The sequence below is a fragment of the Pezoporus flaviventris genome, unplaced genomic scaffold (assembly GCF_033815535.1).
Source record: "Pezoporus flaviventris isolate CSIRO_AGI_PZ_B2104156 unplaced genomic scaffold, CSIRO_AGI_Pfla_v1 ptg000003l, whole genome shotgun sequence".
Classification (NCBI taxonomy): domain Eukaryota; kingdom Metazoa; phylum Chordata; class Aves; order Psittaciformes; family Psittacidae; genus Pezoporus; species Pezoporus flaviventris.
Genome location: NW_026892551.1, coordinates 1,660,135 through 1,685,471, shown reverse-complemented (window position 1 = coordinate 1,685,471; position 25,337 = coordinate 1,660,135). Strand labels below are relative to the sequence as shown.

The 25,337-nt window shown below is 38.8% G+C and overlaps 1 protein-coding gene across 1 annotated transcript in view; it reads left to right on the top strand.

Annotated features, from left to right (window-relative positions):
* The first annotated feature begins 15,960 nt into the window (after nucleotides 1-15,960).
* Nucleotides 15,961-25,337, top strand: part of GPC5 (glypican 5) — a 100,472-nt gene continuing 91,095 nt past the window's right edge. The window contains 1 exon segment of the mRNA XM_061445202.1: nucleotides 15,961-16,144. Coding sequence (XP_061301186.1) covers nucleotides 15,961-16,144 — 184 coding nt within the window.

The window sequence follows — 25,337 nt, the reverse complement described above, 5'->3', positions numbered from 1 at the left end:
GACAGGACAAGGGGGAATGGCTTTAAACTGACAGAGTGGAGATTTAGATTAGATATTAGAAAGAAGTATTTTACTATGAGGGTGGTGAGGCACTGGCACAGGTTGACCAGAGGAGCTGTGGCTGCCCCATCCCTGGAAGAGTTCAAGGCCAGGTTGAATGGGGCTTGAAGCAACTTGGTCTAGTGGAAGGTAGCTCATAGCAAGCAGGTTGGAACTAGAGGATCTTTAACATACCTTGGGGAAGCAGCAAGTGAAGTTTGTTTATATTGGATTATGCTCTTGGGGGTGGGAGTAAGCAATGCTGGAGGTATATGATACTCCTCTCTGGACTGGAATTGTTTCCTCAGCATTTTCTTTCTCTTCTGTCCTTAGTTGAGGTCTCAGCTTACATTTCTTTGTAATTCGAAGCATGAAACAAAACGATGCTTTCTTCGTAAGATTTCATAACTATTTGAATTAAAATACAATTTTATGTTTGTTGTGTTCTTTTTTTTTTTTTCTCCAGAGGGAATAAACTAATTCATCTGCGGATCAGTTCAAACTTTTGTAATACTAGTATGAACTCTTTCAACACTACAGTTAATGGACCCTTAGATGAATTAAATTTAGAGTTGTGCATGAAGCTTTACTGGCCTCACCATAAATTTGTGGTGTTTATAACAGTGCAGTAGTGTTATGAATCCAAATGTTGGATAGGTTTTAACCCTATTTTACTAGCTTACTTATCTCAATTTTAAATAGCGGGACTTTTTTTTTAAATTTATCTACCATAATGACTATGGAATAATAACTGAAGAAAAAGTTGGTGGGTTCCACTCCGTGCTTTTGCTTTATTGCCAGGGATCCCTGCTCTGGTTAGAGCTGTATAAAAAGCAAAAGGATAGCATCAGAACCAAGAACCTACAGAGAGCATGTATTAGACCAGAAACAGATGGGTAGAATTTGCTACTGAGACATGATGTGAACATACTAGTCAACACAACAGTTCTTAATTAAAAACTTCCTTAATTGCTGTGATATGTATAAAAATAATAGTAAAAAGAGCATAGTGAAGAAATCTTTAAAGAATTACTTGGAAAAATGCAGAAGCTGAATGGATTTTTGAACTGCTTTCAGATACATGAGACAAAAATAGGAGATAGCATGAAAGTATTTGACGATTTCAGAAGCTGAGGATGGAGACAGGTGCCGTAGTCCTCTGGGAGGGGAAACGTCTCTTCCCTGAGATGGGAACAGTAAAAGGATATGCAATCAAAGCCAAGGGACTTGAGTTTGACACAACAAAGAGTGCAAGAAAAGTGGATGTTGTCAAAGCAACAGGTCAGGAAGGGTTTCTTTTGCAGGAGCTCTCTGAGAGGATACAAACAGGGAAGATGGCACAGCCAGTAGGCACAAGATGGCAGTCCAAAGGAGAATGTCATCTGTGTACATGAGCAGGAAACCTAGTGCTGTGTGCCAAAGAGAATAGAAAGCTTCATTTTAGCTTGATGTGATTAGAAGGCGTGTGTCAGTATTTCAGGTAATACAGTGGTATTGTTCATGATGGTTAAGAAAATGATCAAAGGCAGAATTTTGGAATCATTCTTCAGTCATCTGCTGACAGCTGGATATTTACGAATATTCACCAAGGGCACATGTTACGGCTTTGGTCAAGAAAAGAGGTCTGAAGCCAATGTTAATGTTCTCTCATAAAGTTCATATATATATATATATTTATATATTCTCGTGTTAAAATGAGAGAAGTCCCTTCTGCATGTGATTGCAAATATGTCATAACTTTTCCAGAATATCTGATTCATGAAACTTGTTAGCTAAAATATACACTTTAACACTAAAATCAGTGATGTTTCAAAGCATAAAACAAAAAAGTTAAATTCAGTGTCATGATAAAGCCAAAATTGTTTCCTTCACAGTCCCTATGCTAAAGTTAGAAAATAATCTGCAAACTAACCCCCCAAATCCCTCAACAACCAAACAAAAACTCATTCCATTTCCACTAAACTAGACTCTTCCTCATCTTGAAAGAGCTAGTTAAAACAGGTATGTTCCATTTCTTACCAAAAAGCTCCCTTTTCCCTTATTCTGTAGAACATGAGGGTACAAGTTCCTCTGAATTGCCACTAGTGGAAGATGGGAGGAGGTAGTAATTCAAATTAAAGAGGTTTCCCAACGTCATCTGTCTCTGTTGGCAAACTTCTGTACAGTTTTGAGGTAAATGAGAAACCTAGTTTTTTATTTTATTTTACTTTTTTTGAAGTAGGAATACTTGCGTATATTTCTTAACGTGCAAGAGTTTTTCCCCATCTCCTAATACTTAATTTTCATGTTTATTGTGAGTGCTGCACATCTTGTACTAGGTGTTGAGATGTGCAGAATTTCCCCTGCTATCTTCAAGCTGATGAATACGATCCTGTCTGTGTTCTCTGGCTCCTATATTTGGGTGGTTTTCCTCAGCAATGTTTTTCAATATTTAAAAGTAAGCATTCTGTTTAAGGCAGTGTTTTACTGACTGATGAGAGGTTTGCTGCCTACTTAAGCAGTGAACCACACACGACATTGACTTTTCAAATTATTTCTATTTTTCAAATTAACCAAATCTTTTTATTTGCAAGTGGGACTCCCTGTTCTCTTTTCCCTTTTTTTATTTCATTAGGTGACTAAAATGTAGTTTAGCAAGAAGATTGTAAGCTGTCATTTGTGTTCAGTCCTTATGCATCAACAGTAGAAGAACAGAAGAACACCTTCTATTAAAGGATATTTCATATAATGTACAAACTTGCTGACAGAAGGACGTTGCCAAGTCCAGGATCATAGATGATTCAAAAAAGGGAAATACTCGTCTTCTCTGCTTCTTAGGAACTCGGTATACTGGGTAATGTTAATGTAATGCCATTCTTTTATTGCTCAGCAGTGAAATGGTTGATCTCTAGTGCAAGTTTTAATAACTTAAGTGTTGATTTGTCACCCGTATTTAAATGGATGCATAGAATATATCACACTCGGAACTATTTTCACAGTCTTGTGTTGAAATCGCTGCTGCAGATAAGAGATTTATTTTGAAGTGAAAGCTGGGATGGACTAACGCTGCAAAGGGTTGAATGACCACCAGCAGCTTCAAGACGGACTAAGAACAATTTCCAGTTGTAAAGGGTGAGGTGTAATACTTAAATTTGTGCATGGGGGAGGGATTCTTAACTCTGGCACTTAGAAAGCTGCTGCCTGGCTGCTCGGACAGATAACACTGGACTTTGGCTGGTAGGCATGAGAGGGCTTTGTAAACCTGTCACTTTTGCCTAAGAAAACCAACTTATGAAGATGTCTTGAAGGTAGCTGAATTCTTTGAGTCTCTTGTCAGAAAAGCAGAAGTTTGTCGTTTGAAGCCAGACTAATTGTGTATTAATGCCAGCTCGCAAGCCTATTGCAGACAGTTACTAAATAACACTACGAGTTATTTTAAGTCTCTTTTTTTCGTGCTTTTTGGGGGGTTACCGCTTATATACCAACTCGTGCGGTCCTCTCCCTGCGGATTTTCCCGCCCCGCCCCTGGTGTGCCCGCCCCCGAGCCCGGCGGGGCGGTGTAGAGCCACCGCGACACCGGTGGTGGGCAGCGCTTCGTCGCTGCCGTCCCCCGCCCCTTCTCGACCCCTGGGCGGCCCTCCTCGTGCGAGAGGGCAGCTGGTGGGGGCCGGGCGGGGGGAGGGTCCCGGCGGGGGGAGGGTCCCGGCGGGGGGAGGGTCCCGGCGGGGGGAGGGTCCCGGCGGGGGGAGGGTCCCGGCGGGGGGAGGGTCCCGGCGGGAGGTCAGTGGACGGGGACGGCTCGGCGGCGGCTTTGCTGCGCTCCCTGAGGCGGCCGCCGGGCGATGGGGGGGGAGAGCCTAAGCCTCGGCGTCCTCAGCCTCGGCATCCTGCCCCTGGCCGCCGCCGCTCCGGGGGGCGCGGTGCCGCCGCAGAGCTGCCAGGCCGTCCGGAAAGTTTTCCAGCTGCGGCAGCTCGGCCCCCTCCGGGGCATCCCGGAGTGCCCGGGCGCAGGTGAGGAACAATTTACGCGGGGCGGAGGGCGCAGGGAGCGGCGGGGCAGGGGGTGCCGCGGCGGTAGCTTGGCTCACTCGAGGACGTGCTGCCCGGTCGCGGGGCGGCGGCTCTGAACGGACCTTCGGCGGCGGTTAATGGGTGGCGGCGGGGAGCATCCGGGCGGAACCTCTGGGTGCGCCTGGCTCCTTACTCAGGAGAGAAAGGCTGCTGCTGGGGTGCGGGCTCTGCGAAACGTGGAGTACCCGACACCTGCCTAAACCTCCCCCCGGTGCCCTGTTCCGTGCTGTGCAGCTTCGGCTGGTGCGGGTTGGGTAGATGCGGCGTGTCCCCCGGCTTTCAAATGTCCGCGGTCAGGCACAGATACTGCGTCGGTGCCCCAGTGCAAACCCTGAAGGAAGGGGAGAGCCGGTGGTATGTATGCCCCTTGGGCTGATGGAGTTACTGTTGTGTGAAATGAGAGTAATTTACACCGCTGCAAGCGGTGGATCCGCACATTTTTCCTACTAGATGTCTGCCTGTCGTTCTAAGTGAATAAAATGCCAGGGAAAGTAATGTCTTAATGGAAATTTGCGTACGTCCTCGCCTTTAAATCAACAGTTAAACTTTCTTTTTTTTTTTTTTCTTTAAGCGGGTACCAAATGACATTGAGCCCGTGTGTAGTAAGATGCACCTTCTTAGATTTGGTGTGTGTTTCCAGCCTCTTGAGAACCTCAGTTGATTTCGGTGTTGCTGATCACAAAATTAAAATGCGCATATTTTCATGATGAGCCATATAGGGTTGGAAAATATTTTTTTTTTTTTACACATATATTTGTAAAGTGTGTGCATGTTTAGATGACAAGAGAATGTAAGTTAATACTTTCCTGACCAAAAATGACTTCTCAATGCAACAAAAGCTGAATTACCATCCCCCTCATATTGAAATATCAATAGTCTCTTTTTTAACATAGTCTGTGTAGTTTATAGTAACTCTGCAAATTGGGCTAAGGCATACCATGATTATTTCTAAAGGAATCACTACAAAATACAGCTTTTTAATGACTTGAGTTTTAAACATAATAGATAATAGTTGCCGTGTGCAGTTTACAAATCAAAGTGCTATATTCAGGTTACCAGTACATTTGACACCATGCATTGTCTTCTTACATTGTCTGTAGCTAAAAATTTTATTATTGTCTTCAATAAAAAGAAAACACTTTAACTGAGAAGCCTGATTAGACAGGTACTGTGCAAATGAAGGTGTCTGGAAAGTGAAATCTGAGACTAAGCCTTCTCACTGATTTAAATCTTTTGAGCTGGTTGGTTATTTGTGTCAATACCATTGGTATGAATGAAACACCGTCAGTTTGTTTACCTGTGCTCTTCTCATTCTGTAGTCTGGCATAACTATTACACTTTCCCTGCCGTTGTCATTAATTTTAATAGAATATGTTCACTTGTATACTAGGGATAGGGAGGAAATCTGTTGCCTCAAGGGAAAGAACTGTGGTACCTCATGTATGTCTCTTCTGCCCTGCTCTTTGATCTTCTTTCCCCTGTAATATTTTTATACCACCACTCATTTTTTTTTTCTTATGACTTTTCTGTATTTCCTGTTCTTGAAGTAAAAACCGGTTTAGAATTATAAGAATAATAAAAGAATTCCTTTCTCAGCTGCTGCCCCTGAAAGCAGCGGTCAGTAGGAGGTGCGGTACAGCCGCGTGGTCAGCAGCCTTTCTCTCTCTGAAGGAATTGCATTGCTGTGGGCAGCCTGGAAAACACCAGCCCTCGAGGAGGGTGTCAGAGTTCTCACCCTGGGCAGCTTTGATCCCAGAGGTACACGAAACAAATAACTGCGAACAGCAGAATCTCTCAAGGATTGGAGATGACAAGAAAAATGGGGGTTAAATGAGTCTTTTAGGTTTGGGTGTGATTAAAAGTATTATAGGCTGGAAACATAATATGAAGAGGAAAGAAATGCCACTTTTGCTACTGATCTTTTGAGGCAAGAAGTGAGAAGTATTTTAAAACCTTTTGTGATGGCACTTAGAAACATATAATGTGTTTGTAGCACACACACTTTCTGTCGGTGTCAAAGCTGCCTTTGTAAGGTTTAATTTGTTTGCTTAAATTTAGTCATCTGGAACCATTTAGTTTCCACAGACTCTCTGGAATATCCCCATGGGGCCAGCAGATGTAATGCCTCTGGGAGACTTGCGTCTTTCTGGAGAGGCAATGAGCAAGGGGTAGGATAACTTTGGCATCTCAGATACAACCTGTGGGTACCTGCACTGCATGGTCAGTGCAGCCAGTGGCATCTGGGAGCTGCTCTGCTATTAGGTATTGACTTCAGAGTGAGCTCTGTAGGTCCTTTGCCTACTGTATTGTATATGCTTCTTTAAGTGGTACCTTAGACCTGGCTAGTATAAAGACACCTTCATTTAAATGTCTTTAAGTTGAACCATACCTTTTATATGGAGAAGGATTGCTAGCTGAAAAGGAGTGGGAATGTTAGATGGTGAATGGATTTGTATACAGTCGAAGGCTACAGTCTCTACAGTCAGTAAAATTGTAGGGAAGAAGCTGGCTTATATTTGCCTTGTTTCCATTGAATGTGTTAAAAGACTAGCATTGACAAATGCCTTTTTTCCTCTTTGTAGTGGTAATAAAAACTAAGCAGCCTTAGATCAGTAAATCGTGCAAATTGTAATTCTCTTTCTTTTGGGGACTGCCATGTGGCTGTACTTTGAATATATGTTAGCTGAAAATACTATACATTGGTTTATATAATTAAATAAATACATTGGTTTATATAATTAAATAAATATGAACTAAATATAAAAAAGCCTCAAAGGTTTGTTTTAGGCTTTTTTTTTTTAATATATATTTGTGGATCTGTATGAATTGGATTGTTAAAAAAAAATTGTTGTCTGCAAAACTCTTCTTTATATATATATATATATATATATATATATATATATATATGTGTTTCCTATGCTCAGTTTCTGGATTGTAACCTAAGCAACTTCCTTGAAGAATTATACTTTTTTACCCCATATATGCTAGTAAAACTAGAGTCTTACCTGATTTCATCGGCTCATATTTCAGATTAGATGGGAGCTTTCAACTCTCCTTCTTTTGATAGCAAATAAGATTTCTTCCCTGGTTTCCTTCTCTCAGAATACTTAGAACAGCAGAATAAAATGGACAGTAAACAAGTGACTTTTGCCTTCCTGACAAAGGGCTTCCAGTAGGCACATCAGTGAATGAGGTGTCTGGCTTCTGTTTGCACCAAAAGGCTGAATTCCATGGTTTATTGAAAACTGTTGCATTTGCTGGAAGTGTAGAATCAAACAGTTGCAGATTAAGTGGGAAGAAGTGCTGGAGATAGTTTTCCAGTTCTCTGCAGCTGTTTGTTTTGTTTTTCAGGAATCAATCTAGGCTTCTTTTCAGCAAATTTTGGGATGTGTTTGTGAGAACAAGCATAAAAGAATTAAAACTCTGATTAGTATAAGTTTTATTGTGAGGCTTTTTTATAAAGAATTATTATGTATAAAATTGACTAAGAAAAACTGTGCTTGAAGGATGCGATAATCTAGAAACTAAGTTGGTGTGTGATACCTTTTTGTTAATCCAAGTTAAAATATTCTTGTTAATTCATCTTAAAGTAACAGTAGAAGTCAGTTTAAAATCCAGAGCAGGTTACTTTGATACAACTCTGAGATCATGCTTGAAACTTAATATGGGTTTCCACTACAATTTACATTCAGGTAATTTGGATTTTGGTTCTATCTGAAGTCAAATCAATAATTTATATATATATATATATATATATATATATATTTTGTGTGTGTGTGCAGGAGCATTTTTAATTACTCTACTTACTAATTGATCTCCAGAAAAGGATTTAGGCAGAGGCAAAAGTGCTCTGTCGTATCAGTTACTGGTATTCGTTAGATCACGTTTGTTTTTGCAAGGACTGTTGCTTATGACAGAATTTTCTGTGTGTGTGTGAACTTACACCCTTGCTTCCTGAATGTAAGTAGTATTTCACCTCTGGATCCACAAAATGATCACTGTGAAACAATTCTTAAAACATTTTGAGATTAAAACCAACAAAAAATGGGCTCAGCTATATAGCAACTTCCCCATCTCAATCTCTCGTATTTCAGTACCTCTAGGAAGTCAGCAGTGCTCAGTAGCCTTAGGATTTGATCTGACTGGGATGACTTGAAAGGCTGTGTCCATACTGCTAGAGGACAGGGGACCAGCTCTTGTTTGTTGTGCTGAGTAGAACAGAAGGGCTACATTGCTTAATCATAATAATGAATCCTAAAATGGTTTGGGTTGGAAGGGACATTAAGATCACCTTGCTCAAAGCCCTGTCCAGCCTGGCTGGTATCCTGTAGAAGGGACAGACTGCCCTCACTCAATGGGTTTTGCCCACACATTTTCTCTGGATCCAAAACAATGCTCTTATAATGACAAGGCATTATGGATTTTTAGGGTTCCCTTCCCCCACAGTTCAAGCAGTCTTAAAAATAAGAAGGCTTTTCACAGGTAGCGAGTGTATTGTAACTTGAGCACGTTTTGTGCCATGAGCTGTAGCATGGCTGTATGGAGGGATGTGTGTACCTTGTTGGGGGGTTGTCTGCTAGTAGGAGGTGATCTTAGAGGATGTTAAGAAGGAGCCAGATCTGTACAACAGAGTTGCCTATGGTGCCCTTTGATAGCAATGTGTAGAATGCACCAGCTCTAGAAGTGCAGCTAATACTGGTGCCTTCTGAAGAGAGTTCAGAAGCATGGACCAGGCTGGGTGCTTGAGGCTGATCGCCACCTCTCTTAGCAATGCTGAAGTACTTCACAGCAATCATAATGATGGCGATTAATGCTAAGTCTGGAGTGGTGCTTTTAACAAAAATGAGCAGATATTAAAGGGTAAGCATGAGAAGAACTCAACATCTGATACAGGTTGCAAATCCGTTTTGCAATAAACTGCTTGTTTGAATAAACTGCCTGTTTCTTCAGGTCCTATGGCATTTTAGTGTTGGCTTTTAAAAGACTGTTTATTGTGACAATCCTAGGTCTGGTTTGGGATATTTCGGTCTCTGGATTTGATCTTATGGGAGTATTTGTCTATGTAGGCAGGCAGAAATTTACCACACATCTGGTATTTTCTCTTCTTGGCAATTAATGTACTCATCCTGTCAGCACTTGTTTATCTCAAGGTACTGAAAATACGGATTTGTATGGCTGAGACCATGAATGAAAGTTTGAAATCAGTTCCAGGTCTTCAGGAAATAGGTAAACCCATACCTCAGAATAATTACATTTTGTTCTTGCTGAACTGTCTTTTCTCCACCCATCTAGACTGTTTTCAGTTGTAAAAACCTTTCCTATACTGTAACTGTTTATGTGAACATATAGTTGTTACAGGCTTAGTTCACTTCTTGTTGTCATGTGATCTTGTTTAAAGATAGATTGCAGCATAGGGCCTTTAGAATTTGGTACTGAAGAGAGCCAGTATTCCTTATTGGAGCAGAAAATATTTTCTCACTGTATTTAAAATAATTAGTTATTGACAAAACAGGTCTTGTGGAAGATAAGATTTTTACATGTGAAAACAGAGAAAAGAAGTGTTTGGGTTTGGTTTTTGTTGTGTTTTTCTTTTCTTTCTTTTTTTTTAACATTGGCTATACTGAAATGAAATGACCTATTTCACTTGCTGGTTTACATACCTTCTTCTGAAACATTATCTGCAAGCTGTTGCTTGTTCTGTAGCTTTATAAACAGCTAACTACAAAACCACTCTAGATTTTGAGCAACCTCTCAATTTTCAGTCAGTTAGGTTCTTTTGCATGCTTAATGAGCTGGAACAGAAGTAGGTCACTAAAATGTGTTTTATATGTACATAATTATTCTTGAAGTACAAAACAAAGTTCCCTAATGGTTGGGAACAATATCCATGTTAAAAATATTCTGCTTAAAAAAACATGACAAACCCACAATAAAATCTAGGGAATAAAGAATATTGAAGAGTCAGCTGAAACCATAAACAAATATTATTATTTTAGAGTTTTGCTAAAAGTCTAAATGTCATCTTGAATCTATACTAACACCCGTGATAAGCCTAGATAAAATTTCATATTTGCTACTGTTTTACAAGAGGCAAACAGCAGAAGGTTTGAAAGCTAAGTAGTGCCTAACATTCGTTTAAAATACTAAGCATAATTTGGATAATAAAGGTAATCTTTAGATTATTTAATTTTAATACTAAACAAGTGTTATGCATATCTATGCCTATATACATAGGGAACTGCATGTGAGCAGATACTGTGTCTATTATTTGTTAATAACTAAAATGTAGTTGAAAGGTCATACTTACTGGTAAAATGACGTGGCGGTTTTGTGCAAGGTCTGCTTTTCTGAACCTCATAAGAAAAAGATCAGTGCTCCTTAGAAATGAAGCTACTCTTCACTTATGAAAGAGACACATGTCAAGTCAGTAGAAGAATGAGAAATAGTACTCACAAATTCTAATTTTTGCTTGGTTTGACAGCTCAGCTACACACTTCTGATCATGAAATTATGGTTTATTATACAACAATGCCATTGATTAAAATGATGCTGTATGCAAAGCAATGTTAATCATGTTTGAGGCAACTTGATCACACTTTGCTAAGTTTTATTTTTAGTTCCAAGCAGAAGGAGGACATTTACATGTAGTTACTATCTGCTAAGATTTGGAGGGTAAGGTAGATCATCTTATATACGTGGTAGTGAGGTGTTTTACTGTTTTTGAATACTTTTTAAACAAAATTAAACAAAACTGTCCTTAAACTCACTCCAGCTATATGCTTCATTGGGAAGAGTTGTACCTCTCCTCCTAATATTTGGGCTCATATACAAGCTGTGTTGAAATTTGAAGATTGAGTAGTTGTATTGAGGGGACACCCATAATCTGGAAAATTGGATAATATCTTTCTAGTAAGTCACTTATCAGAAAACTGTAAGAGTATAGTGATTTAGGAGAAGAAAAATATATCTAGTTGGGAGTTTTCCTTTTTTAACCTTCTTGAAATTGTTTTTTTATTTCTTAAATGATTTGGTATCCGGACTGTGTAATAACAGTTTATTGAAGTTCCCATCCACTGTACTATTGTCTGGAGTAGTGTGAATTGTAAAGGTGTCACACTATGCTTAAGGAAGAGGTTTGATTGTGATGATGTGGTTCAGAGCATCTGCATAAGGATTAGGGAGGGGAGTGGAAAACAAAGGAGATGTTATAGTGAGTGTACCAGCCAGCCAGGATATAAGCACTGGTGAGTAATTCTGTAAGCAATTAGGAGAAATTTCATGATCAAAAGCCCTTGTCCTAATGGGAAATGTCAACTTCACAGACACAATAGCAACTTCACAGACATAATATCATCAAAATGGGAATATCATACTGCTGTCATGAGCAGGTCTTGCAAATTCTTGAAGTTTGTAGGAGTTCATTTCTTATCACAAGTACTCAGTGAGAAGAGGAAAGACTCCTTCCTAGACTAGATGTGAAAAGCATAGTGGAGTGAATCAGTCTTCACTGTGACATTGTATAGTTCTGTTTTCTTTGTAATCATGTTTTCTGCTTATGAAGAAGAAGGAAGTCCTAATGTAGGCAATGCTTAGTAAAATTAATCTAGATTAATTTATCCTCCTCTTTGTCATTTAATTCTGGTTCAGACTACTGCTCTGTTTTTTGCTCTGACAGATTTGTTGGGCTGTTATAATTGTACTTAAAATTTTCTGAGGTTAAGAAGAAAATAGGAGTAGTTAGTAATATTAAACTTTAAAAGTATGAAATAAAGAAATAAGACAATTACTGAGAACTGTGCTAGAAAATATTTGTATTTTTAATAAATATATAATTATCTTAAATATTTATGAAAGAGAGGAACATGAGATGATTAGATTGGGGTTCTCAGGCTGCTTTGTGAAATTGGAAGCAACAGAAACATGTCTAACATCTGGTAAAAGAAACCAAAGCTATCATGAGGAATCTCAGCACTAATGGCAATCCGAAGGAGCACATTGCAGGAAGAGTGAAGAGACTGCTTCAGAGTAATATATGAGCAGCAGATTATCTTCTGGGTATTTAGAAATGAAATAATTTGGTGTTCTTTTCTCCATGAAACTGATGCAGCTTTGAGGGAAAACTAAGCTCAGTGTTGTTCCAAGTTAGCTTCTGTGTCGGTTTTGTAAGTAGGTGCTGAGCATTTTTCTTAACAAAGACAGGCTTTGAGCAAGGTGAGACATGAATTTAAAACGTATTATATAGTAAGATTTCTAATAGACCTGGAGGTTTCAGGAACATAGGAGTTCATAATTTAGTTCAGATATTATTCTGATTAGATGAATTGATAAAATGGTGAATTTGTGCGTAGCAGTTCAGCTTTTATTTCTTGAGGCTATCTTATAGGTCAAAAATATTCTCTTGATAGGATATTTTGCATTATAGAGTCTCAATTCAGCTGTACTTAAATTAATGGCTGTATTAGTTACCATATATAAATTTGAGCAGCAGTATTAATAATGGTGTACCAGACACCTCAGAATTCATGCATATGGGTTAAAAAATATCTCTCTGTCTTAAATCTGTAGTATCGCAGGTGATCTCTGTCCTGCCCTGCACTCTTTCTTTGTAAATTATGCTGGCTAGAAACTTCTTTATGAAGATAAAAGACAAAAGACTTTTCCTGAACAACAGAAGTTGAGTTTTAAGAAAATATGAGTACTGCAAAGAATTGTAAATTGCTTGGTTTGTCAGTGTGAGATCAATAGACAAACACTAATAGATCAGGTTATATGACTAATTCTTTCTTTATGAGCTCCCTGCTGATTTGTTTGAAGGTTAATAAAAAGAAATTGTATGCACAGATAATGAGAAATAATTAGAAAAAATCAATTTTAAAATAATCAAATGTAAATAAAACCTTTCCTTTCCAGAGAAGAGCCTAAAGAACAGATGCAGGGGAATAAAGAATACGGTAAATCTGAAATAGGTATGGTATTGAAACGTGTCCAAACAACTTAATAATGGTTCCTCTCTTTACAGTATTAGTTACATGACTAGATAGCTCCCTGCCTCTTTTCTACAGTAGTGATTTGATTTTTGTTACCAGCAGGAGATAATATTCAGTAACCAAATAGGAAAAATGACTGATGTAATGCAATGCTGTGAATATTACTATAAGTATGAACATTTTTTCTCTTGACGTTTGTCAGGTCTGTTGCTTCAGGCATGCTGCAGACTATACCTTGGCTTGTCTTGTACGGTGATATTTGTGGTATGATAAACTCTTTGAGACTTAAAAAAGAAAAAAAAAAAGATCGAGAAAGCTGAGTGTCATATCTGTGAATTGACCTCTCTGGTATGATGAGTAAATACTGCTGTAGGCTTATGTATCATTCCTTTAATCTGTTTGCAGGTGGGTGTTATATTAGTCCAGTTTATTGCTTGCTGTTTTAACAGTGTGTTATTTTAAAGTTCTTATTTACAGTAGCTAATATTTAAGTTTATTAGTATTCAGTATAACAGCAAATCTATCTAATTATGAGCAAGAGGATTTAAAAGGATTAATAGAAACTTGGAGTGGTTTATTTCATTAAACAGTGTCAACTTAGACATGTTTTGCATTAGAATTACCTGCGTTTGTGTTTCATGTACATGCATCATAACTCACCCCTGGAATGGATAGTATTAACACAGCTTTAATCCTTACATTTCTGGATCTGAGTCATGCATCGTTAATTTGTTCTTTTGACCCATTGATAGGCCTCACTCTGGAGAGCTGGTATGGACTGGGAGGTTGAAGTCAGTGGGGTCAAAAGATTGAAATCTGGCTTGGGGAAGCAAGGGACATGCAGTGGAGGTAGAGGAGAGGGAGATTTTGTATAGACAGTTACATGGATTCTGAGGTTGTAGACAACTGGTGAACTGTATTTTTAATACTCCTAATAAAAATCATTGTAAGATGCTTATTAATGTTGCTTTCAGGCAAGGAACTTTATTAAAGGCTGGCTCTGATGCTAAACATTTTCTTTGGCATGCACAGCATAAATAGTAGCTAATATAAAGGTAATTTAATAGACCACCTTAACTTGCAGCTTTATTTTAATTTCTCAGATGAATTGGAATGTCGGAGAATGGGATATTAAATTTTTTGCATGGCAAGAGATTTGTAAAGGCAGCTAGCCAGGAGAAATTACTTAGTTTGTAAAGTGTGAAAGTGTACATAATGAAGAACATGAAAAAAACTATTTTTAAATAAATGATGAAGATAAATAGCCTTCAAAACCACCAAGCTGTATGAGGAAAAAGATGTCATATCTATAGTATAACACTTATGAAATAAAATTTCTTAATACTCTCAGAAGTTCGGTGATTTATGCCTACATTAGAACAGAGTTTTAGCTTTCGGTTGTGCTGGTTAAGGTGTTCAGCTTTCTGTACTGTGGCTCATAGGTGTACTTAACTGTTTTGAACTGCTACTGGAGACCACTTCAAAGAGATTTATTTTCACATCCAGAGGTTACATTCTTACATTTGCATGCTACCATGAAGGCGGTCTCAGATTTGTAAATTCTGTGTGGCAGTCAGATTTCTTAAAGTATCTACTGCTTTTCATTTAACATAATGATATTTACTGCTGTTTATGTCTGTGAAATGGATTTGTTTCAAGGCACACAGTTTTACAATGGGTAATAAATTGTTCTTGTGTATATAGAGTCAGACTTTAGTGAGTATGGAATTATATCAGTTTCTGAGCAGCACTCCTCACTAAGTGAATTAGTTTTGCCTGAAAACTTACGTCATATGACCTAAAGCCTGAAGCAGAAAAGACCCTTCAAAAATTGAGAGAAATTCTGTAGTATTTAATACTGATGGTTCAAATGTATTCTCCTTCCAAACTTGCTTTTGGATGGGGGCACCAGGAATTGTGAAGATAGAAACCACCAATGCCAGAAAGAAATGTTCAGCAAATCTGAGACTGTATTATCAGTAATTACCAAGGGAAATTTGTTTATTTGTCATGGGAATCAAAATCCTTCTGTGGAGTATTGTACAAGTGTTCATCCATGTCTTGGCCAAATTCCTGTTGTTTTTTTTTTTTATGGTTCATATAATTTACCTGTTTCATTCTAGTCTTGTACTTTTCTAAATGTGATTTCTAAGGAATCTTCTGGATCTTTTCTGGTGTCTAAATATGGCACAGTGGGTTCCTGCTTCAGGACTGGGATTGCTCTATATAAACAATAGCACTTTTTTCCCCACTATGTAGCTGAAGTGAAATTCCAGGGCCAGGAATCCCTTCCATAAGTTTGCTTCAATGGATAAAGGGACATGAATTTGATATAATACATTTAAAGATTTTACCATTCTTTCAGAATGCTCCTATTCAGCTGAATTTTTCTTTCTTAGCTTTCTGGTATATGTTTATTTAAAACACTTAATTTACATAAGATAACTAATGGAATATTTAGGCTCCAAAATGTGTAAGGCCTCCCTTCTCCCTAGCTATATTCATACTACCTTAGAAAGATTTATCAGAGAAAAATAGGTGAAAAAAAGACTTAAAAATTTTAGTGAAAGGGAAATAAAAGGTTAAGTATTTTACCAACATTAGTTAGAAATATTCACAGCTGGAATAAGTTTATAGTGTCAGGGAAATTATCTTATATGACATTAACTAACTGTAATAAGTGTTCTCTTCCCAGAGAATTTTAGTTATTATCCCCTTCTATTTCTTGTTTAACAAGACCAGATGTCTTTAAAGCTTTGGGTATTTCTTTTATGTGTCAATATCTATATGAAAAAAAAACATCAACCAAATTCCCCCCCCCCCCCCCCCCCCAAAATATTTGCTATGTATTTGTGTATTGCATACTTGTGTTTTGTAGTAATCAATGTCAATATCTCTTTCTCTGGGGGTTGATCTCCAGGTTTGTGCTTCTAAAAATCCAACATGCTGTACCAAGAAGATGGAAGAAAGATACCAGGCTGCGGCAAAGCAAGATATAGAGCAAGTGCTTCAAACATCAAGCACTACATTAAAATTTTTAATATCTCGTAATGCAGCTGCTTTTCAAGGTAAGGCTTCCTGCTTTTTGTTTCCAAACTTGTTCATACTTTTCTTGATTTTCATGTTTGATTGCTTTATGCATGTAATAGAAGTTATCTGTTAATTTTCAGTTTCTCCCTATGCTTTTATGTTTTCAAAGGAGGAGTATTAAGTTATGCAGGTGATTAGAAACTGCTATTGGAATACATGACTTTAAAAAATGATAGTTGAGAAAAACTAATAAATGTTTTTAGTAAGATGTTTTGATTTGAATTGTAAACCACTAACTTGGCATTCCTCTAGAATGTGCTTTAATTTCAGTGATAATTAAATGCAAAATTATTGCCTGGAGTGCTGCAAAAGAGAGATTTTGTTATTCCCGTATTTCCACCAACCATGTTCATTATCTTGTTCTAATAGAAATACTTTGTAGTTTGGTTTTGAGGTTCATTTTTGGGATCTAGTTTTTTAAGTTTTTGAGTGTCTAAATTTTTTGGGGGGGGGGGGGTCTGAAAGTAATTTTTAAAACATTGGAAGTTGCGTGAGAGTCATTCCAATGCACATTTGGAAGCTATCTGATAAATTAATAGTTATTTGGGCTGGTGGAATTGCCTTTTAGCAATTACCCCGCATACTAATAATTTTTTTTCTGAATTAATAAAGCATAAATTAATGTAGAAATTGGTTAGGAGCTGGGAAGATGTGAGAAATAGTGGCAATGTGAGATTATATTATGTGAGTAATAGAAAGGGATATAGAGTTCACATGTGTTGAGAACAAAGCCCTACAGTTTTCTCATTTGTTTATTAATATGTAATGGCCTTAATGACCACTTGATTGGACAGGATAGGATGGTTAACTTTGTGAAGGCTTAGGAAGATGTCCTTCTGGTGACTCTCTTATTTTTAACCTGTGAAGTTAAAATGATCAGCAGGACAAGGCCAACTGCCTAGGGTCATAAAATGCACAGCAAAATTGACTCTGGGGTCCTAAAACCATCCCATTTTGAATTTAGGCTGTCTAAGGCTAAAAACAAATTGCAGTTGCTCCCTACCTTGGGGGAGTATCCCCCTTTAGCCTGTCTAACACAGCTGTCAATATGTGTCAGGATTATCACTGGTAAAATTTGGAAAGAAATTTTTTCTTCTTCTACCTTCATTCTTCCTTTCAACTTCTGTAGATTTTTTTTTTTTTTTTTTCACCATTATAGTGTAATATGTTGTATTGCTGTGCTGACCTAGGGCTGTAGACTGTAGAGCCCAGGAAGGAGCAGTACTCCTCTTAAGTGAGGGTTGTGCTCTTTGCCTTGGTGTTTTAACACCTCTTCCTTTCCCCCAGTCCTAGAAAAAAACAAACCAAGAATGCACAAAAACCCCCTTAGATATTTAATAACATAGTTTTGCAATCCCAAGATTTCTCAGTCTTCACAAGAATGGGATTTAAGTAACATTTAAGTGAAGTTAAGTGAAGCTAAGATCCAGAAACTACATTTCTGTTGCTTTTAAGTCCTGAGGGGCTCATTCAGCAGGGTGTTTTCAGTGCATGCAGTGTACATCTGCCCTATAGGTAGCTCTCCCTGAAAGGTAGGGATACACATATACCTTTCTGTGCAACAGAATAGCAGGTCTGTGCCATTTCACAATTTTTCCACACAGAGTTCACAACCCTTTAAAAAGTGGCAATGTATGACACAGAACAAGGTAGCTGTCTGGTAGAATAAGAAATTTAGAGGTTATAACGAGGTTGTAGAAGACTGAAAGCAAATGGCAATGGACTTTTCTTAGTGCTGCTATATTTGGCACTTTCTTCTGAAGAATAGTCTGAAGATCAGAAACTTTCAGCAAGAGCTGCTGTATCTCACTTATGGTTTCAAATGATATGTTGCCCTCTAGATCATCTACAATGTGAAGAGCAACATTGAAATTAAAACATTTTCTTCTTTCTCAGCTCCATAATCCTTTATGTTTTAAGTGAGATGTAAATAATCTAAAACCCCAATACCTGTGAATCCCAATTTACATAAAATAAATGAAATTGAATGATTCTATTAAAAGTCAAAAGAGTTGGCAGGTTAAGAAACCTGATTGTCACTCTGTTGTTATGTTGAGGGATGAGTGTCTCAAAAATGTCTCTGGTTCATGCATTATTAAATTCATAATAATGTGTTATTAAATGATTTTACCTGCTGGTTGGTCTAAAGAGCAAATCTGTTACACAGATCTTACTAACTTCAGAAATCATCTATTCAGATGCTATTTTGATTCCTTTATAATACAAAAGCAGGATAAACAGTATGCTAGTATAACTTACAGTTGGACGAAGTATGTCTATACATATGTTATACATAAAACACAGCATTAAGCAGCTGTTCTAAGTGCAGAAATCTAGAGATTTAGATTGATACTTGAAATTTTATTATTAACCCTGAGATTTATTTCTGTATGGCAAGCAAGTCTTTTATCATTCTGAAGGGATTTATCTCCATTGTATCTCACTTGTATCTTTTAGATGCTTACTTGCATACACCCCTGCTGTGTTGAAAGCATTCTTGGGGCCATATATACAGGGATTTAATGGGCTTCTTTAATAGTTTTGACCACATTGGTCTTTTCTGAAGTTGTACTTTTTTAGCATGAACTTGTGCTCACGGATTCTTGTCTCAGTTTAAGTTTATTTTCCATCACTTAATTATTTCCCCTAGTTGCAATAATACCTGAATTACAATTGAGCTGATGTAGGTACACTGTTCAGACTCATATACTCAGTGAATAGTAAGACTTTTTCATAATATCACTTTTTTTACTGCCCAGCTAACTACTGCTACTGTTTTGGTTTATGCCTGTGTAGCACAGTGATCAGTGTAGGTATGCTAACTTAGAATTTGAATAGTTTATGTAGTGCTCATACAAATAAAAAAAAAATAGTGAAATACAAATTTAAAACATTAGTCTCTTGGGAGCAGTGGCTATAGAAAGTTTGCATTTTCACAGAACTGTGGATGCCTGCTTCTTGTTTATTCTGAGAATTTTGGGAAGCTGATAGCTGGCAAAATATAGGAGCTTTAAGAAAGGTAGTATAAAGTTGGTTTTGAATGAATGTTTAGTGTTGTTTCTAAGATAGTGTTTTCTGTAGCCTTTTAGATTTCCAAGATTTCCAAGTACACATGGAAAAGTTTTCACTTAGTATTTTTTATTTTGTCTGTTAAGAAATTAAAAAAAAAAACAACAAACCCAACCCAGTTGCATTCAGTTTTGGGTAGTTTACTTGAAGAAAGACATGGACAATTTGGAAAAAAAATAGAGAAAAACGTGCTCTGAAATCTAAACATGTAACTTAAAAAAACGGGCCACCCTAGATCTTTTAAAAAGAAAAAAGAAGTGACAGCTACATTGAAGAAAGTCATTATCTGTACTCTGTCATGTACTATATAAAAAACAATGCTTTCATAATATCAAATAAACATTAGAATAAATTATTGCAAAATTTAACCAACCAAGTACTGAATTTTCCTGTAAATAACTACACCTATACTTGAAAAATTAGGTGATGTGTAACAGAGAATAAAACCAGGAAATCTGCCAAAAAAAAAAAGCCCTCTACAGTAAAACCTGGGAGGAGAATTTTTTTCCTGTGGAGAAAAAAAATCTGAAGTTATTGCTAGACAGCTAAGGGCTTGTCAAATGTCACTAGAAACCTATGGTTAGACTGAGCCCAGTGTGACCCTTGACTATAATGAAAGCTTGAACACTTAGTTAAATTTCAAATACTTTGATACCTGCACTGAGGTGTCTGAACTTGTGCCCCAGTGTGTATATTATACACACCAAATTAACAGCCTTCAAAAGTTCCCTTCTCTCTGAAACCTTACAGCCACCCTAACATAGCTCAAGGGCATGAATAAGGTCTGGGAACAGAAGCAGGTTATTGAGCAATCAGTTAATATTTGAGTTTCCAGCCTATCAGCTACTTGGAGGTGGTTGCTTTTATCCTGAAGTGAATGAAAGCTGTCTTACTGCTCAGAACAAATTGCTTTCCTCCTATCAGTGAGGTGGAAATGTGCAAGTGATTCTGTAAGTAAATGTGCAAGTAATGTGAAATCATGTGGCAACTTGTTTATGCGCAAAATAATAACCTAATAATAATTTTCTTTCTGCTGTTCTTCTGGAATGAAGCAGAAAGGTATGTCTGTGTCAGGTAATGAAGTAGGTGGCATAGTCATTTTAACAATAGTAGCAAAACAATCTTTTACTGATATTGAACAAGTCACCAGCAGGTGTAGGTAACTGTACTTTGAGCCTTAAAAGAGCAATTGATACAAGTAGTGTCAATTTTTAATAAATTTACAAATCTCTGCTTGCATTAAGGTCTTGAGCTTAGGTCTGTGTGAACTAGAGGAAGGCTGAGACAGAAATCTGCTGATCCTGAAGTTCTGGAAGAGACTGTTTTATATTCACTATTTAAGTGCATTTAAAATGCTTATGCATAGCAGGTCATACTGTGGAAAGCTGCAGATTTACTGTAGATCAGCTGCAGAGCTGTTCAGCACATGCACAGTAGCCATTTCTGTAGGATTCCTTAATAGTATCTAAGAATACAGCAGATTGCTGAGGAGAGTTGGCTGTTTTCTGGTTTATTTATTCTGCAGTGGATAACTCTTAGACTTCCCTGTTGCAGCTGGTCTGTATTACTACTTAATATTCACTGTGGGAGAAGCAAAGTGAAAAATTAGCTCTCTAGTTCAGTGGTTAGGGTACTCACCTGCCACAAAGGAAGGTTGCATGCTACTGCTCCTCTGAGTATTTTTAATTGCTTGTATAATCCATAGTCTACTCTGGCATGGTTTTACCTACCTGAGTTACTTTTGAACAAGTGTTTCTCAAAGCACGTATGAACTCTGGGCTAGGTATACTCCCAGTTGTCTGTATCCCGTCAGTTCTGTTGCCCTTCTCAGTGGATTTTCCATAGTCACCAGGACTTGAGAAAGAAGGAATTATGTGCTGAATGGGAACCAATTAACTAACTCATCTTGAAGAATGAAGAGAGTTGCATCTAAACTCTAGTGGGTGTTCCTCTCCACTAACCACCACTGTGATGGCTGTGGGCTGGCTGCTTGTTTCGAATGTGATAAACTTTAACAAAAGTATAGCATAGATGTTCTTCATGATCAGGCTTCTTATATGGCTGGGAATTTTTTGGTATAGCATGTCTTTGTTCTGTGATTGTCTAAAATGCATTATGTATGCATAAATATATTTATTTATTGTTAGATATCTAAAAGTAATTAAATATTTGAAGTATTCCTTGTTCTTTAAGTTGTACCTATAAGATCTTTGTTCATTTGTAAAATGGGATAATGTAGTTATAATTTGCAAGGTTTGTAGATGTACAGAATGGGACTAGAAATTTTAAGTTCTGTCATGGCTTTGCATTGTGCTCCCATTAAGTCATAGTAATTTTAAGTAGTTTGTAAGCTCATTTTCTTGTTTTTGCCTAACACAGTTTTAACTTCATGTTATTTTAAGCAAATTGCTGGTGATGTAAAATGCCTGATTATCATCAGCAAGTATTTAGTTTTGTCACTCCTGATATGTTACTTAAAAGCTGTGAGCAAGAATCCTGTAAGCAAAGTAAGGTCTAGTTCAACCATATTAAAATTCTGCGTATATTTTAATTTGCCTTCTGCTGTGTGACTGTGTTACACTGAAGCTGTTACGTGGCTCAGTGGTCCCCACAGACAATTTCTATTTCTCATTCTGATTTTATTGTAAATGATTGTCAGTCTAATACAGGAAACTGGAAATTCAATTTTGATCAGTCCCATGAGGGACTTGATTCCTCATGACATATTCTGGTTGTTTTAAAAATAAATTGAAATAGCCATTTAATTTAAGCATTTCCTTCAGTGTAGAGTATTAAAATCTGTAATTTCTTTTATGCAGGGGCTTCTCTTTTATTGTGTTATTAGGTAGAAGCTGATATTTAAGGGAATTTTGTAGCGGTTACCCCCTTGGGAAAGATTTAGTTATTCATTTAATATTTCAATTTTGTATTTAATGGTTTCTTAAGCATGCTTTTTTTCTTGCTTTTAGATGTGGTGATCATAAACCTGCTGTTTTCTTTTAAAGATAATGTTTTCTTTAGCATTTATTATAATTTAAGACTTAAAGATAGCCCTTCCTGTGCTCACTGCACTTAGTCCTTACTGTGGGACAGATGAGTGACCCCTTTGGTTGTCCTGGGTTCAGCAGTAGCAGTCATGTTTTTTCCTTTGTGTTAACTGGTGCAGTGCTGTGTTTTGACTTCTAGTTTTGAGAACAGCGTTGGTGAAGCCGATGTTTTCGGTTGTTGCTAAGTGATGTTTACCCTGACCAAGGACTTTGTGAGGCTCATGCTCTGCCAGGGAGGAGGGGAAGCTGTGAGGAAGCAGAGACGGGGCGCCTGACCCGGGCTAGCCGGGGAGGTATTCCATACCACAGCACGTCATGCCCGGGGTGGGGGGTAACTGGGAGTTGCCCGGAAGGACAGGGGCTTCCGGGTGGAACTCGTTTTCTTGGCCGGTGGTATCGTATTCTCTTCCCTTGTTATTTTCCCTTATCATTGTTTTAGCTGATAGTAGCGGTGGTGATTTGTTGCTGGACTGTTCTTGTCTCAACCCGTAGGAGTTGCACTCTCTCGATCCTCCTCCCCGTTCCTCCGGGAGCGGGGAAGGGGAGAGCCCCGGTGCAGGGAGGGGGGGGGGGGACGAACACGGACCTTGATTGTTGTCAGCTTGGCACCACTCACTGGGAGTGAGTGAACAAGTTACCTGACTGGGTTTAAACCACGACAGTTCTTTTTGGCGCCCAACGTGGGGCTCGAGGGGTTGAGATAAGAACAGATCTGACTGGATTGATAGTCACTCGTCACAATGCTGATTTATTGGCTCTCAAGGTTTTTCCTCTTGATCTCACAGTTTCAGTATACCATATCTTACGTCCATCCGGTATTGGCTGTATTAGTGTTTTTCAAGTGTGGGGCTTGGGCTAAGGTTTTTATCCCATTGTACTTTATGGTAATGACTTGTAATACAATAGAATCATTGATCATGAAACTGATCTGGTTTATGTTCCCAGTGTGGTCACCACCTTTATACTTTGGGAGGTATATGATGGAGGTGCTTAGCAATTACACATCTTTTTTCTCCTTCTCAGGTGCTCAACCTGTGAAGGAGACATCCTTTTACCCTCCTAGTCGTCCCCCCAGACCATTTACATTTGAGAGTTTTGAATTTTTTAAATGGCCTTTTAATGCTCTTGAGACTTGTTTGCTGATGGTGATGGGAATCACCATGCTAACACGCATACAGAGTGTGTTTTGCCCACTACTGATTTCAAGAGTTAAGCAGATTCAGGTTTGGGTCTTGTCTGGGGTCAAACGACGATGTAGGAGGACCGAGAGATTTTCCCAGAGGCTGGACAGCCATGAGTGGCAGGGTGTGTGGGATAGTATGGGCAAGTATCTAGGTCAGTGGGCCCCTCCAGTATTTTGGAATTTCACTACCGAACAACTGCAAAATCCAGAAGAATTAGTAAAACACTTAAATGAGGTGTGTGGTCATTCTGGCCATACCAGAGATGGACAAATCACGGCAACGTGCTGGGGCTTGGCCTATGCTTACAGGGCCTTGTTCAACACTATTCAGCACCTTCAAAAGGAAAAGAATGTCGGCGGATTTGAGGGCAAAGTGACAGTCGCTACTCAAACTTTGGCTGCAATGAACTGCGCAGCTACCCCAGTGGCAAGTACAGCAGCTGCTCAAACTTCAACTGCAACAGACAGCGCGGTTACCCCAGCTCCAAGCACGGTAGCTACACCACCCCCAGCAACAAGTACAGTCGCTACTCAAACCACAGTGATAATCACTGCAGCCAAACCAGAGGACCAAGTCGTACCAATATCAGTTGCCCCTGTACGCAAGAGAACAAGCAAAAAGGAGGCAAAAAGGGTGAAGCGAGATGAAGAACCAATGAATTCACCACCCGGTCCAGAATCTGATCAGGAGTCATCCTCACATGACGAAGAAGAAGAAGAAGTAACTTCTCGACCTCGAACCTCAACCGAGCTGCGGAATATGCGAAAAGATTTTACCCGTCAACCAGGGGAGCACATCATCACCTGGTTACTCCGATGCTGGGACAATGGGGCCGATGGTCACGAACTAGAAGGTACAGAAGCCAAGCAGCTGGGATCACTTGCTAGAGAAGGGGGAATTGACAAAGCAATTGCAAGAGAGAAAAAGTCCCTCAGCCTTTGGAGGAGGCTCTTGGCAGCTGTGAAAGAAAGGTTTCCGTACAAGGACGATGTTACGAGTCGTTCGGCCAAGTGGACTACTATAGACAAAGGCATCCAGTCTCTGAGGGAATCGGCCATCGTAGAGATGATCTATCACATCAAGCCGAATAACGGGGATACACCTATAGATCCAGATGAAGTTGAATGTACACGACCCATGTGGCGAAAACTTACACGGAATGCACCGTCATCATATGCCCATTCATTGGCAACAGTGACCTGGAATGACATAGTACCACTAACAGTGGATGAAATGGTTCATAAACTCCGAGAGTTCGAAGACAATCTCACTCCTTCCATCATCTCAGCTGTGAAAAAACTGTCCCAGGACCTCGACAAATTGAGGGACGATGTATCTGATTTATCCAGCTCCTCACGTGTACCAACACGCGTCTCAGCTATTAACAAAAGACGTCCTATTGTTCAAGAGAGGAGATACAGAAGGTATACGCCACGGGGTACCCTATGGTTTTACCTGCTGGATCACGGAGAAGACATGACAAAGTGGGATGGAAAACCTACTTCAGCTTTGGAGGAACGGGTGAGTGAACTGAAGAGGGGAGCAAGGGCCAAGACTGATCGTCCCATGAGAGCTACGGCTTCAGTCTCTGGTGAGCAGTTTCCCAGATGGAGTGGAAGAGCTGATTTTACTCCAGCTCCTGTGATAACGAAGAATAATCCCTTTCAACACGACTTAAGTGTCCAATGCTGTGACGACCATTAGAGGGGCCCTGCCTCCAGCCAGGTGGAGGTAGGGGACAATCGGATTTACTGGACTGTGTGGATCAGATGGCCTGGCACATCAGTCCCACAGAAGTATAAGGCTCTAGTAGATACCGGTGCACAGTGTACCCTGATGCCATCAAGCTGTCAAGGGGTGGAACCCATCTA